The following is a 19,138-nucleotide window of genomic DNA, read 5'->3' on the forward strand; positions in this document are numbered from 1 at the left end:
TGCGATCCATTTCCAGGTTGTATAATGGTATATACGTCCAAATCATGTTGTTTATCGAGTTATTGGCAACGGATCGCTATCCATTGTGTCGAGCTCGAGTCCCGAGTGGCCCGACCGAATATGGATGAGCACCACTTCCTGCCGCTCATTTCCTGTTTGGGCGATCCGCCGATCGGCCACCAGATGGCGCTCTTGAACCGTTGGAGAGTTGAGAGGAGATCAACAGGGGATCTCAAGACTCCGTGGGTAAAATATGATTGCCATCACAGATTTTTGAAATATTGATCTCAAAGACGCCTTACGGCGTCATTGGCAGATTACGCATGGCGGAGAATGACGTGGAAACTCGTCATTGGCGAATAAAGGGTTAATACAGACTGTATTGATCTATTTATCATGTTAAATAAATCTCTGCCTCCTATCCGTTAATGGTGCAGGGGTTCATTCAGGGGTTAATGATGCAGCCTTCTTAGCCGTGCAGTGTGAGTCCTGCGGGAGGTTGAGAACAAGTGTTGCTGAGGGTGGCATGAAATGGTGCATTTATATAGCGCTTATATCCAAAGTTATTTTACAATTTTGTTCCTCACATTCACCCATTCACTCAGACAGCGGAGGCAACCATGCAAGGTGCGAATCTTGCTCAAGGACACAATGAATGGAAGCGGACATGACTGGTTAGCATTGTCCAACTAACACCTCTCCTGAAGGCGGTCATGTCCGCTTCTATTCATTGTGCTAAGCTAGCTAGGCTAAAATGCAGCCAGATAGCTTTCTACTGATCTTCTTGTCTCTCTCTGGAGAAGACGATAAGTTAATTTCCCAAAATGTTGGCGTGTTCTTTTAAGTCTCAATATGCGACCCCCCCCCCCCCCCCCCCCCCCCCCCCCGCAATTGTGCAAACATCAAAAAATGAAGATGGAAATACATGTTTTAATCCCAAGTGTTCTGCTACAACACCAGCACCGGTTACATTTTTCTTTCTTTTTTGCAATGTGCGTATGTCTTCTCCTTTTCTACATATGACATGAATCATCTGCCCTCTGTGCAGAGATCAACGACAGAGAGCAGAGGCTGTACACCATGAAGGACGTCCTGAGGAGGTTCCCCAGGGAGAATTATGATGTCTTCAAATATGTCACAAGCCACTTACACAAGTGAGTAGATACCTCAGGGTTCCCCAACGGGTTCCAAGGGTTCCCCGGGCAGGAATTGGGAATGGATTTCACTTTTAGAGGTTAGCATAATGAGAGAAATTAACTTCACTTTTAGAGGTTAGCATAGTGAGAGAAATGAACTTCACTTTTAGAGGTTAGCATAGTGAGAGAAATGAACAAATACCGTAAATCCTGGGCGACTAGGTGGTGCAGTGGGCAAGGCGCTCACCACCAATGCAGGAGATGCTGGGTTCAAGCCCAGCTCTCCGCATTGCTATCAGCTTGGCTGGTCGTTCATACTAATACAATTGGCAGTATTAGGGGGTGGGAAGCTGATGGGTGTGGATCGGACGTTGTGGACAGCGACTCCTACAGGTCGGTTGGTGTGCCTGCACAGCAGAATCAGGAAGCGACTGGGGCGGCGTGCCCTCCAAACGCAGACCCCCGACGCTGAGAGATCGCGCTGTGCAGGTGAAAAGATGCGACTGCTGCTTCCTCGAGTACCGGAGGGGACAAGTGATGTAAGGCTTAGTCCACATTGCAGCCGGCTTGTGGGAGGCATGGCCTAACAGCGTTCGAGACAGGGGTGGGTAGAATTGGACGATACGAAATTGGGATGGGAGAAAAATAGAAAATGGGAGAAAAAGTACCGGTAGATAAAAAAAAAAAAAAAAAAAGTACCGTAAATCCTCTAATAGTGGAGGGTACTCAAATAGAGGACAGGCCTCTTATAATGGCCAGGGGTTTGATACATGCAGACAAATACAGGCCGGCTTCCAATACAAGGTCTCAAATATTTTTCGTGCCGTGATATAGAATGAGATAAACCCTTGCCAGTGCAAATTAAGTGCTGCCTCTCGTTGACTACATTACACTGACTACATTACACTGACTACATTAACGTTTCCCTCTCGTTGGCATTAGCATTAGCGTTAGCTAACGTCATAGCTAGATCTGTGGTGTCTGCTGGATGACGTTGGCTTCGTTTGCAAACGTTAGTTAACGTTCGCTATCTATATGGCGTTGGCAGGCGGGGCTGCCGTTGTCCAGTTGACATTACAGATCATGATGCTATGATAGCGTTAGCTAAAGCTATTGCCTGCATGTTATCAACTCGATTTGACTCGGGTAGAGTCGAGAAGGGAAAGTACCACACGCAAAATTGTCCGTGTGGCAAAATTGTCCCTGCAACCAATAGACAGTTCCAACTTCAATGTGTGAATTACGTTAATCCACCACAGTTTCACAATTACTCAACTGCACTCAATATTTAAATACCAATGTTAGTCTAAATAAATGTAGACAGACAATGTAGGTATTAAAAAATAGAATGGATTATCTCAATGAGTGTCATTTTTTTTAAATTAAGGCCTGCCTCTTATATAAACCTCTCTCTAATAAATGCCTGGTGCTCTTTGCAGCTGAGGTAAATACAAGACCGTCCAATATTAGAGGATTTACGGTAAAACTACTTTTCTTCCCAGTATTATATCCCCCCAACTACAGTCAGTTACTCTGTCCTACTGGTAAATTAGACAGATGGATTTATACATTTTGGTCAGAAATTATTCATATCTACAAACGGGTCTTGTTGACATGTGGACGAAGTTAGATTGTTGAATGTTGTATTTAAAGGTCCCATGCATTATAAATGGCCTTTTCCAGTGTTTAGCATGTTTTCCTAGCAATTGGGGATTATATCAATGTGGTCTGTGTCGTTAATTATCATATTGACTCATCAGTCTAGTCTCGAGTTCACGAGATCCTCCCTCACTCAACTAAGCTGTTCTGATTTGACTCGCAATGCGACGTAGCAAGTAGCTGATCTGCAGTAACGCCCCCTCTATGGTTGTAGTGCATTGTGTAACCCGACACTTCCTCAAACGGGTTTTAACAGAGGCAGAGAACGAGCGAGAGATAGAGAGGGACCGTGTGTAAAAATGTGTGCGCGCCATCTCTCCCTCGTCGGCGCATTTACACACAAACTTGACTGCGTGTGTCTGGGACGCATCTCTCCTCTCTCTCGCTTGCTCGTTCTCTCTCTCGCTCTCTCTCGTATGTATCACGCTGTGTGGGTGACTGTCACTGAAAGCGCTTATGGGCGGAGCCCATCCAATAACAGCCTGAAATCCTGAGGCTGAAAAATTATGCTTTTGAGTACTTCATTAGAAATATAAAACAATGAATTTTGTTGAAGAAAACCTTACAGATGTCTTCCATAGACTCACAGGAATTGTGTAAAGTTGCCCAAATAGTGCAAGGAATAGCAATCCATGTCCCCTTTAACACATTGGGTGCCGGGGGTTGTGCCCATCTTATACCACTCTCTGCCACCGTTGAAAGCCTATGGAGATGTTTACCTTCTTTGCAGGGCTATAATTTTTTTAATTGTATTGCTATATTGACATTACTATGGCCCATTCAACATCGATTATCTATCATTCAGGATGTGGGAACGTTATATTTTTTTCATTCATACATTGTTGTGTTAATACCTTCGAGAATATAAGTATGTTTTTAATCTTTTCTGCTGTAATTCCAAAAACAGTAGTTATAGGCCCTGAAGCATAATATCGATTGGCGTTTCTTTCCCATACACGCTATATTAAAAAATTCAAATGTATATGATCGGTATACATTATGCTTCATCATGCGTGGAGGAAAGGGGGGGGGGGTCGTTTATAATTCCTTGATCGTCAGTAACGGCTTTATGTAGGTTGGGTTGATATATTGATCAGACTGTTTGCAAACAAGGGGGTTGAAAATAACGTTACTGCCCCCTTACCGTGCGCCGATGAGACTGGCGGAGAAAGATCCCAATTATTCGACGCCGATCACCTAGATCCATTTCCGGTTTGTATGGCGCAATAAACGCCGAAATTATTGCGTTATGGCAGCGATCCATATGTACTATAGTGTCTGTCAGGAGTCCCGTAGTGAGATGTGACTGCCGGAGGAATTTCCTCGACGCACCGATGACACTTTCCGGTTTTTGAGTGTAACTCGCCCGACCATCTACCAGGCGGCGGTATTGAGCCGTTGCAGTCCCATCTAGGGTCCCGCTAGGGCACCGGGGGTTGGGTGGATGAATTATGAATGCCATGGCAAAAAAATGAAATATTGATATAAAAAAAACGCTGTACAGCGATGTTGGCGGTCAACGCATGGCGGGCAATAACGATGGAAAGCGATTTTGGCTTTGTTCTATGGCAGTGGTAGCCTACTCAGACTTGGCCAACTCAGGACCCACATTACAAAAAAAACATTCCTCAACCAAACTAAGCCTAGGCTATAGACAGCCCACCAGCTAATTCCAAAACAACCGTAGTAAAGCAGGCATTAACACTTTGAGTGCCGGGACACGTCTTTTCACGTCTTTGCTGGCCATGCTAAAGTTGCCGGGGGACGCTGTACAGCGTCCTTATATCAATATTTCAAAAATCTGCGATCGGATTCATATTCCCCCTCCGCTGGCCTGAGATCCACCAGCAGGACCCACTGAGCTCTCTGGCGGTTCAGGAGCGCCATCTGGTGGCCGATCGGCGCAATCGCCATACAGGATGTTGAATAGAGGTTGTCATGACGACCGTAGTACTCCCGGGCGCTCGCTATGGTTCATGGGACACCGCTACACGGTGATCGATTGGCAATAACTCGATAAACAACATGATTTGGACGTATATACCATTATACAAGCTGGAGATGGACCGGGTAAAAATATATCCCATAATGATCAAATTTCTACTCGACGATGATCGCCCAACGGCGCGCGGAGACTGGGGTGAGTTTCAGCGTGTAACGTTACCGTCTTAGATACTAACTGCTATTATCAACATTTGACCCACATTAGATGATTGGTATAACGCTGCCCACGGAATTATAAACGCCCCCTCGCCCATCCGGTCAACATCAGATGACGTGTAGTAACTTCTAGAAGTACGTCTAGTTGGAATTTTTTATATCGCGCTGATTGCCATCAAACTGTATTTCATCATCAATATAATGCATTTGGGGCTATATATCACGTTCTGGAGAAAGCTGCAGAAAGAGATGAAAACATACTTATACATTAGACCATACTTTACTATGAATATGTGAATGAAAAAGTTTAACGTTGCTACACAATGAACAATACATATAGGACTTTGAATGGGCCCTAATAATGGCAATGTAGCAATAGAATTTAAAAAGTTATAGCCCTGCAAAGAAGGGGACTTTCTCCATAGACAAATAGCGCTGGCAATCTATGGTATATCATTAATTTAACCCAAGGCAACCAAAGTGTTAAAGCGTTCCGTCTCCAGACGGATTTCCGTCAATTTGATTGGGGAGATCCGTCCATTTGATTCGCAGTCTGACGGAATTGGCTACCTGGTATAATATGATTTGTAGATGCATACAGATTTAAACAAAATTTAGCCAATCAGAGGCGCCAAATATCATGAAAAAGCAAAAAAAATAAATCTACCGGGGCCGCAGTCATCACTCAGCGACCCGAGAGACAGACTGGAGGCTATTGGAGTGACATTTGCGAGGTCTGAGCGGTCTGTCCGCCACAGGCGGGGTAACAAAATAGTAATGTAAAATAATTAAAAACGGTGGTGTGTTTTGGTTCTACGACAGTCGTCTTTTTTGCAGCCTCGCGCGTCAACTAGAGTTGTTTCGATACCAGTATCGGAAATGCTGCCGATACTGCCTAAAATGCTGGTATCGGTATCGGCGAGTACCCTCTAATTCTGCGCTCCGATACCATATGACGTCATTTATCAACAACACTGCGGTCTGCTGAATGAGCATTATAAAACAAACGTGTTTTTAACCGACCGTGAATTAAAGTGTCAATGCCATTTGTCATTTTAACAGCAGACTTTCCAGATACTTTGCCATCGTCCCGACAGAGCGCTGTTGACTGGGAGCTCTGATGGGTTCGCTTGGTGGTGTTATTAGCATTGAACAGCTAACCGAAAGCTAGCTTTAAGGTTACCTTGGCTAAAGTTGGGGCTATTCATAATCCAGCAATAATGGCTGCAGACCTGCAAGCAAAGTACAGCAAGTTGGCAAAGGAGTATTCCAAGTTAAATCACATTTTCACCAGTAACGTTAGTCTTTCCATCTACCGGTAGCTCATGCTAGCTAACCTAGCTCACGTCGTCACTGATCGACCACCTTGCGTACACAATTAAGGACATGTTGCGTACACAATGTTTAGCTTTTAGTGCCAAATGATAAGAGTCTGAGGCGGAGTCTCAAAAGAGAATGTTGAATATTTATTGTGCAAAAATCACAACAGTAGTTAACCTACACGGAGCCTTGTGGAAGCAAGTGCAGCAACGAATAATGTCCGTGTGGAACTAATGTGCCAACAACCTTTCCGTGGGTGAACTCATTGTATAGATTAATTACTGATACTAATCTATACAATCACCTGTTGTTGAATAAATACCATTACTTTATAGTTATTACTAAAAAAAACTGTATATATAAAACAGTAGCTGTATAAAAAAGTTTTAAATTTTATATATTTTTTTATGTATGCACTGGTATTGGATCGGTATCGGCCGATACCCAAAGCTTTTGTATCTGAATCGGATCGGGAAGGAAAAAATGGTATCGAACATCTCTAGCGTCAACTCTCCTTGTTTACAGACGTCACAGCCACCACCTGCTTAGTAGCTGCTTCCACTGTAACGCTGCTATAGCGATTAGCTAACGTTAGCTTAATAGCGTCGGTTAAATGGAAGGAGTAAGCCGGCCACTAAAAAGAAAAACCACCGCGGTTTTCTCAGACGAAAAGGATGAGCACCACCACCCAACAAAAGAAAGTTTCGAGTGGAAGTTTGAAGATAGCGGTGTTTCAAGAGACTGGCTAGGCTACTGCAGGCTGTAGTGGTGAGTTGTTAACTTCTTCCGTGTGCCGCAAGTATGTCAAAAAGAAAAACAGAAACAACACATTTGTCATTGTCGTGTTAACAGTTACTTCACAGTACAAATACGTGAGTCCCCTGTTGTGGTTGTGAGTCACCTTTATTAGCTTAACTCCGTAGCAACATCACACAGGTGTGTGTAGACAGTCTCCTCCCCACCGTATGTATCTTTTTTCTACCACCCCCTCCTCCTAATGTACAGTCTCCTCCCCATCATAATATATATATTCTCTGTTAGGATCTATGGGTAACATTGATTACTGTATATTTGCATATCATATATGTCACAAATGTAACATTACTATATACCTGTAGTATGTCCCTACTATGCCATAAATGTCATGATGTCAATGTTGTGTAATGTCATAAATGTCACTGAATTGAAAATGGGGGACCCTGATGTAAACAAGACAAGTCTTTCTCTGGTCTGCATCCCCTTAACCCATTCTCTGCCGGGCTTATATCCTAAACCATCCTCCGCCAGCGCCATTTGTCTATGGAGATGTTCACCTTCTTTGCAGGGCTATAACTGTTTAAATTGTATTGCTAAATTGACATTACTATGGCCCATTCAACATCAATTATCTATCATTCAGGATGTAGGAACGTTTTACTTTTTCATTCACACATTCATACTAAAATACCGTCTAGAGTATAAATATGTTTTTATCGTTTTCTGCAGTATTTCATAGAACGTGAGATATAGGCCTAAATGCATATATTAGATGATCAAATGCAGTTTGATACCGATCAACGTTATATAAAAAATTTCAACTGTACATGGTCCTAAACGTCATGACTGGTCATCTGCGGGTGAACGGAGGGGGGGGGGGGGGTCGTTTATAATTCAATGACCGACGTTAAATCATTCATGTAGTATGGGTGATATATTTATCAGAGCAGTTTGTATCGAAAATGGTAAAGAAAAATGCTGAAACTCACCCCAGTCTCCTCGTAGCGTTGGGTGATGAGAGTGGAGCAAAAAGATCGCTATTATGGGATGTTGATCGATGCGATCAATTTACGGTTTGTATATTACTAATACACGTCCAATATCATGTTGATTATTGAGTTATGGCAAATATTCATATCGACGGTGTCTATATTGAGCCCCGGGACGATCACAGAGTGGCCGGACGAAAAAAGGGGACGGACCACTTCCGGTTTGGGCAACTTCCTGTTTGGCAACTTGCCGATCGGCCACCAGGTGGCGGTATTGAAGCGTTGCAGAGTTGTGCCGAGTCCCACAGCATCACCCAAGACTCCGTGGGTGAAATATGAATATCATGACAAAAATATGAAATATTGATCTCAAAGACGCCTTACGGCGTCATTGCAGATTACGCATGGCGTAGAATGACGTGTTAACACGTCATCGGCGGAGAATGGGTTAACAATTGTGTGTATTGAGCCGTACTGTATTGTACCCATTCTGCAATCTGTTAAATATTTATTGATTGATTGACCATTTTATTAACAGATTGCAGAATGGGTACAATACAGTACAGCTCAATACACACAATTGTTAAGGGGATGCAGACCAGAGAAATACTTTCATCTTGTTTACATCAGGGTCCCCCATTTTCAATTCATCATAACATACACGACATACAGATAGACAGTACTGCTACATCTATACATTTATGACATACCAGATTTACAAATACAGTATTGTTTGTGATACAAAAATAGTCTAAAAAAGAGAGTATATACATTTGACGAAGAAACTGTACATTGGAGGAGGTTGGGTAGGTGGGGTGGGGGGACTGTACATTGGAGGTGGTTGGGTAGGCGGGGTGGAGGGGGGGGGGTGTAACTGAGTGAATCCACAGTCACTTGCTCCTCAATAGGAAACCAACCTAGATTTACCATGAAGGACTGGTTCTGGCCGAGCCGTTCGTTATACAAGAATCACAGAGACATTACAAAGGTACTCACAGTTGCACGATGGTTTCGGACAGAGATACGGGATGGTTTGAAAGCTCTGCGTTGCTAATAAACATTTTAAATAATTTGTATAAACTGCTCAAAACAGCATTATTTCCGCCGTTGGGTGATCACAGCGCATGCGCACCATCCCGTATCTCTGTCCGAAACCCTCGTGCAACTGTGAGTACCTTTGTAATTTCTCTGTGATACTTGTATAACGAACGGTTCGGCCAGAACCAGTCCTTCATGGTAAATCTAGGTTGGTTTCCTATTGAGGGGCAAGTGACTGTGGATTCACTCGGTGCATCACAGTCACGAAAGGGGCTAATGACAATGTGGAGCAATATGAAATTAAAATGGGGGACCCTGATGTAAACAAGACGAACGTCTTTCTCTGGTCTGCATCCCCTTAACAATTGTATGTATTGAGCCGTACTGTATTGTACCCATTCTGCAATCTGTTAAATAACTTGTTCATTCATTCATTCATTCATGGAACTGTTACACTGAGCTTGCACTGAATTTGTTGAGAAACCTGCTTCTGCAGCAGTCTGTGTGTGAGCAACCAGTCAGCAGCATTGTGAATTTAGAGATTCACTAAAAGACACATTGAGAGACCGGTTTGTGTGTGGATTAAGAAATGAAGGTGCACAGAAGAAACTACTGACAGAGTGATTTGACACTGGAGAGGGCTGTCAATATCAGTGTAACAATGTTAATGGCATCAAAGGAAGGGCACAGAAAATTACGATAAATCTGGTTTTAAAAGAAACACTGAAAATTACAAAAAGAAGAGACATGTCCATGCTGTTGAACAAGGAGATAGAACAGCTAGTGACTCCTCAGATGAAGAGGAGAGGATAAATCTCCTCTGGTCATTATTTGGGTAGAACACACCTATTTTGAATGCCTTCGGCAGACTTTTTTTCTTTTTTTAGCCATTTTAATCTAGATTAATTCCAGGATTGCAGGTAGATTAATCTAGATAAAAAAATGCAACAGTCATTTGCAATAAGATGCATATAAATAAAACTGTACAGTAAAGTGCAATGGTTGGCACAATGTGTGATGGGAAAAAATATATATATAACAATTCAAATTAAATCTACATAAGCTACAGGCTATATACACAGGAATACAGTGAGGTGCAGTGGGCTAAGTAGAGTTTTGATGAAACAATTTGTAGTCATGTTGGTTCTGCCTGGGAGGCTGCGGTAGCGTGCCCCCAGAACGAGTACCCCGCAGGTGGGTGAACAGTCCATGGTTGGGGTGAGAAGCGTCTTTGATGATGATCCGTGCTCTCCGTGAGCACCGCTTCTCATAGATTGATGAGATTCTTGGTACTTGTTATAATGTCCTGTAGTCTACTCTTCTTGGTACTTGTTATAATGTCCTGTAGTCTACTCTTCTTGGTACTTGTTATAATGTCCTGTAGTCTACTCTTCTTGGTACTTGTTATAATGTTCTGTAGTATACTCTTTTTGGTACTTGTTATAATGTTCTGTAGTCTACTCTTCTTGGTACTTGTTATAATGTTCTGTAGTCTACCCTTCTTGGTACTTGTTATAATGTCCTGTAGTCTACTCTTCTTGGTACTTGTTATAATGTCCTGTAGTCTACTCTTCTTGGTACTTGTTATAATGTCCTGTAGTCTACTCTTATTGGTTCTTGTTATAATGTTCTGTAGTCTACTTTTTCTTGGTACTTGTTATAATGTCCTGTAGTCTACTCTTCTTGGTACTTGTTATAATGTTCTGTAGTCTACTCTTTCTTGGTACTTGTTATAATGTCCTGTAGTCTACTCTTCTGTTCTTGGTACTTGAACTTGGTACTTGACTTTGAACTGTTGAACAGTAATCCAGAACAATTTTATTGCACTGTAAAAAAAAAAAAAAAAAATTATCTACTCTATTCTACTATTTTATTGCACTGCACTATTTTACTGTCTATTTTATTATTGTCTATTTAAAACTGAATCAAACCATAAACAAGGTGGCCTTTTGGGATGTTAGATCCTAATGTGAAAAACTGATTTTATATGTCTGCACTTTGTGCTAATTTTTTTTAATTTTTTGTGGATCAAGATTCAATAGTTTTATTTTATTTCAAACCACAGTGTTAGTTTGGCTACATTTACCATTGTCGGGCAAAGCAACATTTGTAAAAATAAATGAAATGGGAAAAGAGAACACCCCCCCCCCCCCCCCCCCCAAAAAAATAACAGCCAGAAACTGTACACTGTTTGAAAAGGAGATGGAAGAAGCAAAGCTTATCCATTTCCATCCCCCATCAAATAACTAATTGTAAGATTATATATACTTCAGCAAGTACAATACGACACGATTTACAATACACAACATATGATACAATTGTTTGCAAATACTTCAACTACACACGACACAATCACACACACATGTGTGTGCATGTGCTCATTTTATGCCTGTCTTTTTTCTGTTAAGCACTTTGAGCTGCAGTTTCTGTATGAAAGGTGCTATACAAATAAAGTTTATTATTATTACTTGTAGAGCTGCCGCGGTTACCGCATTACCGCGGTATCGCTGTTACATCACGCCCACCGCAGAGTTAAGCTGAATACTGTATCACTGCTGTTTTTTATAATAATTATAATAAGAAGAAAGGGTCGGGGGGGGGGTAACCGCCGGGCGCTACCACCCCTGCCCAGAGTGAACGCCGCACGACCAGAGGGGAGACTTCGAATCCCCCCCGCCTCGCCCCGTGAGGGAGAGGGGAGTTGGGAACCGCGGCGGCGCGCAAGGGGCTGGAGCCACACCGTGCTCAGGTTTTATGGTTCTCGTTAAGTCGGGCTCGCCCGGTCTTCCCCGGCCGCGGCTCACCCATCCTTTCGGGGGGGATCCGCACACCGGTCGGGACAGAGCCCTGGGGACTACAGGTATTCACTCTTGGTCGACGGGAAGGGGAGAGAGGCGCGCGCCTCAGCTCCTCAACAGACCCGTCCACCGTCTACCTCGAGTGAGCCTCACGTTGTACCTCACTGCAAGCGTCAATAAACTGTTCAGTAGCCTATGTTGTCTGTTTAACTTTCAATAACGTGCTTGCCCAATCCCAAACAATATTCATGCTGCAAAGTCATCCTCTAAAGATAGACATTTAGACTAGAGGCAGGCTATATGCTATAAAGAATAGACTACTACTACTAAAAAAAAAAAATGCATTAAAACTTTTCTTTTTTTCTTTTTTTTGTTTGTTACCGCAGCGGTTTCAATAGCTTCGCAAATTTGTGCGGTAAGGAAAAAATCGATACCGCGGCAGCCCTAATGACTTGTTATAATGTCCTGTAGCCTACTCTTATTGGTACTTGTTATAATGTCCTGTAGCCCAGGGGTTCCCAAACTTTTCAGGCCAGGGCCCAGAAAATAAGGCGTCAGAGAGCCGCGGCCCAATGCACATCGTCGGGCTTTTTTATTTTATTTTTTTTGCCAGGCGACCGATTTTTTAAGCCAAATATCACTTCAATCCTATTATGTTAGTTCAAGTTAGTTATTCATTTATATGTGCTATTTATGAGAGGGCTAACTTGTTGCAAAATAATAATGATAATAATAATAGCCTCATTAAAATACTATTGTTGCTTCGGTTGTTTTCAGCGTTTTATGTGCATAATCTGTTATTTAGTTTGAAATGTTCGTTGAAATAAGTAGATTTTTCGTTTTTTTTTATTTATTAAGTTAATATAAAACCATATAGTCACATTTTAGAATACAATAGAATAGAAAAAAAAAAAATAAAAAAAAAAATAAAAAAAGATTTTTTTTTATTTTTTATTTTTTTTATTTTTATTTTTTTTAAATCATCTCGCGGCCCACCCGTGGCTGCTCGCGGCCCACCTTTGGGTCGCGACCCCGACTTTGGGAACCACTGCTGTAGCCTACTCTTATTGGTACTTGTTATAATGTCCTGTAGCCTACTCTTATTGGTACTTGTTAGAATTTTTAGCTTCACGTGCGCTTTCCACTGACACAAGAGGCACGTAGGCCGAGATCAGTTTGTAGTTCATTCAGAAGAGAGGAGGGGGGCGGGGGGTCATATGTATAGGTCAGTACGACATATCTCAAAAACTAAATGTAGATGTCAATGACCGTGTGTGTGTGTGTTTTGCAGGGTGAGCCAGCTACACAGGCTGAACCTGATGACCAGCGAGAACCTCTCCATCTGCTTCTGGCCCACCCTCATGCGGCCCGACTTCACCACCATGGACGCGCTGACGGCCACGCGCACCTACCAGACAATCATCGAGGCCTTCATCCACCAGTGTGCTTTCTTCTTCTACAACCAGCCGCTCCTCGACTCGCCCACGGGCCTGGCGGGGCTCCCTGGCTCGCCGACCACCACCCTCCTCGCCGGGGGAGGCGGGGCCTCCTGCTACCGCTCCTCTCCGCCACACACGACCGCACACTTCAGTCCGCTGCAGCAGTCGCCGCCCACCACCCCGCAGTCGCCCCTGCAGTCGCTGCTGCCTCCGCTCCACCAACACCCACACCCCCACCCGCACCACCACCACCACGCGCCCCCGCCCGAACAGGAGACACTGTGAGAATCTTGAGGGGAAAAAAGAAACCATGTGTGCCCCTCCCATGATGATGATGATTATGCTGGACCTTATCGCTCCAATGCAACATACATAGACACGCACATGCAGAAACACGCTCGCTCGCACACACGCACGCACACACAATTACATTTTTGGTCACGGATAACCTAGAGGTGAATCCGCGAACAGAAAGTGTTTGAAGAAAATGTAGCCACTTAACCCGACTTTGCCACTTGTAACCATCACACTGATGAACCGTGCCAAGGCAGGCCGCCAGCCTTTGTTGTGACTGACTCCTCCCCCCTCTAAACCCTTCTTGAGACCCTCCTGATAGGCTGGAAGGTGACACCAGGACACACCCTCAGCAGGGGGAAAGTTCTCTTCTATCAGCCTCCTGTTTACCCTCAACACTACCGAGAAACCCAATCCTCCGTGTCCAGTTGAAGCCCAAACCTCCATGTCCAGCTGAAGCCCAAACCTCCATGTCCATCATTGTTTTTATTTGTGTATAGTTATTTTACATGTTTATTTTTTTTGCTCATGAAAGTACTGCCACTGGAATTCTAGACTGTTCCTCTCTAGGTCCTATGGGTAGCAGTCTGCCCCAGGGTGGGGTAGGGGGTGGGCTCCCTGTCAGCCTTGGTGCCCTCTCTCACTGACTCTTCCTGAGGGGTCAGCAGGGACGAAAGGGGGTGTCTGTATAGGAGAGGGGTGGGGGTGGGAGGGCATCCAGGGATGCACTTTAATGATCACTGTTTTCTTTTTTCAAAAGGGGAATGTTGAGAGACATGTGCGTGTGTTTGTGTGCGCGTGTGTTTTAAGTTCACAACTCAATCAGCCATACTCATTGCCTCTACAAAGCATTGGCAGATCAAACTTTGTTTACATCAAACGTTTTTTTTTTTTTTTTTTTTTTTTTATCCATGTGAAATCAAGCACTTTGTTTGATAGTGTAGTGTTTGGAATCCCATGAAAATGCCACAATGATCACTTGTTCCATGTGGTTTTTTCTTTTTGGTGTGACTGTGGCATTAGGTCGGGCTCGTGAAAACAAGTTCCTTTTTTAATGGGGGAATCTGAATACTGCTCACATACATATGTGTTGCTTATCCAGCCATGTCCAAAAGAAATAAGAAAGTCTTTGTTTGGAGCACACTGTATTTCTGGCTGCTGTTGTTGTGTCAAAGTGGTTGCTGCTGATCAGAGTGGTTGCTGCTGGTCAGAGTGGTGGTTGCTGGTCAGAGTGGTTGCTGCTGGTCAGAGTGGTGGTTGCTGCCGGTCAGAGTGGTTGCTGCCGGTCAGAGTGGTTGCTGCCGGTCAGAGTGGTTGCTGCCGGTCAGAGTGGTTGCTGCCGGTCAGAGTGGTTGCTGCCGGTCAGAGTGGTTGCTGCTGGTCAGAGTGGTTGTTTAGAGGACATTTGATCCAGTCTGGTTGTTGGAATATAGCTGGGGTTGACTTGATGGTAAAGTTAATAATTGGTAGATTTTGGGTGTATTGCTTGTGGGAACGATTAGGACATGGATATTATCCACCACGGTGGGTGAGCTCTGTTTAGTTTTAACTGTGTGATGCCAGAACACGCATAACGTAACTCTCTGGTGTCTTTCTTAAAGGGGAACGCCACCCAAGTTAAGAATTTCAATATGTTATGTCCATAGCCAAGGAAAGTTCAATGAATATTTGTGAACATGAGTTACTTCTCTCGTTTCTGACTTTGGGAAAGAGAGTAAGTCTCAAACTTGTGATGGGGATGCAGATTGGTGTTGCTCCACTGACTATGAACGGGAGGCTGATTTTGTGGTCCCACAGAACTTTTGTTTTGAGCCTTTATACCCAAATTAGTTATTCTATTGTAGTGTTCTCTGTTCTGAGACAGAAATTTAACCCATATACTCTGAACATTCACCTGGGTTCTTCTTGTGTCACCTTTTAACATCTTCCCCAGTTCATTCTCTACAGAGGAATTTCAGACGTTCTACCTTTATATTTTAGCACTCTAGCTTTTGGGAGAGTTGTACACGTTCTACTTTTGTACCGTCTTAGGTCACAGGAACAACGTGTATGAATTCATAAATTGGGTGTAGTTCCCCCTTTTTAAGAAATCCACTATCTGGACTTATGATTGGCTGCCGCTGGAAGCGTTGTCGTGGTTGTCTTCTCAAACCAAGCTTTTGCACACATCTAACATTTAAGGACCGTTAACTGAGACAAAGATTTAGGATTCTCCAAATGCTGCCTAGTCCTGCTTCTTGAATACAGGGGGGAACTTGTGGGAATGACCACCCAAGGATCTACTGTTACCTGCTCTGGTTAATTAGTTTTGTGCCCGCATGTCGTCCTCTCTCTCTCTCTCTGTCATGGACATACAAACAAGCAGAACATTTTCCAGTGCTAGATGCTGTACCAGATGCAGGATAGTAAAACCACCACTGTCTACCCATGTGAGGTGGAAGCACTGTGGAGATCACCTGGGATGAGGGAGAACTAACCATAATGGACATGGGGTGTTTGGGAGTCTTGTCACTGCTCTCGCCAAGGTTGGGTATATCATCGCTCGTGTTAATAACGTGGGATCATCACTTACTGGTACTAATAGGAATCTCAATGCTGTTGGAAGTCGGCCTGTCATCTTGAGTGATATCAGACTAAACTGAGGAGCAGGGCTGTAACTAATAGAAACCAGGCCCCCCCCCCCCAAAATAGATGCACATTGACCCACGGATCCTAAGAAGATTTTTAATATAGAAATTAGTGCATAATTATTAACCTTTATTCACCCAGGGTAGATTTGCTGAGCACAGTTGCTCTTTTTCAGGAACGCCCTGCTTCACATTCACACAGTTCCATTCACACCTGGGAGCTGCCCAGTACAACCACAGTCTGCCATAATTACCTAACCTTTCTGTACCGTACAGGTGGGGAGAGGGAAACCTCACATCAGAGCAGCCATTCATATAGATGAAACGACTAACTCCTAGGTAATGAAATGATGGGGAAATTAAACTAGTCCTTGACCCCTGGAACTTCTCCAAATGCGCCTGCGGGAACCACAGACCTGCCTTGGGAAATAGGAGGCCTCCAGATAAAAAACTAACGTATTGGCCATGATTTTCTCTGATATTACCAAGACGCAAGAATTTTGGGGGGCGATTTTATTTGAAGATGGCAATGCTGATTTAGCATTTACTTTTTGGTATCTGTCACAGATCATTTACACCATTGGGAGTTTTTAATAAGCTGAAAATCTTGCTTAGAAAAAACAAAGCTGGGGCCGGCCATGTTGGAATATTTGTCTCGCACGGCCCAGAGCAGTAGGCTGAAGGCATCGTGACTGAAAGAGAACAGTCGCAAGGAAACAGAACCCTCTAACTTGTCCCATTAAAATGTGACTTCTGAGAACACGGCTGCATCACTTCATGTTTGACACAACCTTGACAAATCTGCTACTTGACGAGTTAAAAAAGAAAAAAGAAGAAAAAAAAAGTAAGTGCATACTATTCTATAATGGTTGTTTCTTTGTATGTTAGGGGGGTCTAAAATGCCGCCCTTTAGTCAATGGTAGAAAAAAAACATTTCTAGTGTGTATTTCAATGATTGAAAGTCCATTTTTACAATTTTGTGAATGGTTTAAGGCCACTTTAGTGCATGATTTAAGAACACATGAGGGAGAAGGTTCAACCTCTCCGCTTATTTTAAAACATGACGATTAGCGAGAGAACGAAACAATACAAAAAATGAAATAGCATAAAGGTGAAAGATAAAATACTGTGCATCGACAGCAAACCATGGAAATTTGTCTGACTGATGTATGAAGATGAAGGCCTTATGTGATCTGTATAATAGTTAATAAATTAAATCTTGTAAAATTGTCCTCTTACCTACTGTGGTTCCTGTTTGTGTGTGAGTGACCCAGAGACGTTTTTGACTGTTTACGAGAGTGGGTGGAAACTGGAAAGTAATTAAAGCTGCACCGGGGTAGCATTATTTATTTATTTTGTACCTCTGACCTCTGAAGTATGATATATCTTTTAATATTGAATGTGTTTCCAATGGGGCAAAACTGGATCCCTGCAGTACTATTTGAAAGGATTTGTATGGCCCAGCACCACCACCATACAAAGAATCGTTGGTTAACTTTTTTCAGTGGGTGATTTCTTTGGATTTGTGTCGGAATTATAAACGACATTCAAGCATTTGTAACTATAATCATAATAATAATAAACTTTAATTGTATAGCACCTTTCATCAGGGGCGGACTGGGACACAAATTCAGCCCGGGACATTCAGACGCATCCGCCCACACAACGGCCGTTATGAAACACTCGTCCAGTATTAAACAACCCAAGGCTGTGGCTAAGGAGTCAACATCAGGGAGACCAAACCTACCCCCCGCCCCTAGATGTGCATGCACACACACATAATATATACCGTTACTTCCTGTCATTGGCATGCATTCTTTATTTTTTTTTACTAACATCTTAGTGCCTCATTAGCCTAGGGATTAAGGATACATGAAGTATTAACTACACCATAATAATATTGAGGTTTTGATCCATAGAAAGGTCTGTGCTACACAATTTCAGTTAGATTAGATTTATTGTCCTTTAATTCTGCACTCATGACATTAGTTGCTTGCCGTTTAATCAACATCGAAAGACTCCTCACTTCCTCCCAGACACCCATTCCAAGAGCCTGTTCGCTTTCCAGGTCTCTCTCTCTCTGTCTGTGTGTGTCTCTCTCTCTCACCTTTGTAAAACACAAATGCCTTTGAAAACAATATGTAAAGAATGATATATAAAATGGTATATATACATATTTTTCACACTGGTGAGGCATGAGACATGGTGTTTACACATTCAAGTGGTTAGGGCTGGGCGATATAACGATAATTATCGCGATATATTTTAATAATCGATATCGGAAAAGAAATATCGGATTTTTATAAAAAAAATTGTTAAACCCAGAGACAGTGGACAGACTTGTCTTTCTTGCCTGCAACTTAAAGTAATGGCTTTGCTTGTCCAAATGACAATACTGACCAAATTGAGATTTATTTTTCTCTTGTCCATTTATTTTGTTTGCTTTCTAATGTAAAATACAGTTTGAAACCGTCTGTACACAGTAGTGAAGGAAATCGATGATTTTCATTTGGTTTATAACCGATATATAGAGATGAGCTTTAAGAGGATAATACCATTATCATAATTTTGAGCAGGTATGTCTGTCTCCAGTCAGTAGCGGCTGCTGGTTCTCTCTCCACTAGGGGCGCTATACCAAAACATTTTGCAAACATGTACAGTACCACACAACCGACTCATGGCAAGACGTGAGCGATTCAACTCACGCTCACGGCAATGAATCGGCTCTTATGAACGAGTCGCTCAGCTGTTACTACAACAACACACAACCAGTCAAATAAAGTATAGTCTAATTCACAACTTGAAACACAATATATAAATAGAAAAGTTAGAAACAAAACTCGCTCCGTCTCCAAACACACGCAGATCTCTCCCTCTCTCTCCTTCTCTCTCTCACACAGCGCTACGTGGAATCGATTCGTT

At 42.9% G+C, this 19,138-nt stretch overlaps 1 protein-coding gene across 1 annotated transcript in view; it reads left to right on the forward strand.

Annotated features, from left to right (window-relative positions):
- LOC311233315 (rho GTPase-activating protein 35-like) overlaps positions 1-14,277 on the forward strand; it is a 67,128-nt gene extending 52,851 nt beyond the window's left edge. The window contains exons 7-8 of the mRNA XM_084320264.1: positions 1,049-1,154; positions 13,148-14,277. Coding sequence (XP_084176390.1) covers positions 1,049-1,154; positions 13,148-13,580 — 539 coding nt within the window. The 3' untranslated portion in view covers positions 13,581-14,277. The remainder of the gene's footprint in view (positions 1-1,048; positions 1,155-13,147) is intronic.
- Positions 14,278-19,138: the final 4,861 nt, after the last annotated feature.

This window comes from Notolepis coatsorum (assembly GCF_963971535.1).
Source record: "Notolepis coatsorum genome assembly, chromosome: 8".
NCBI lineage: Eukaryota > Metazoa > Chordata > Actinopteri > Aulopiformes > Paralepididae > Notolepis > Notolepis coatsorum.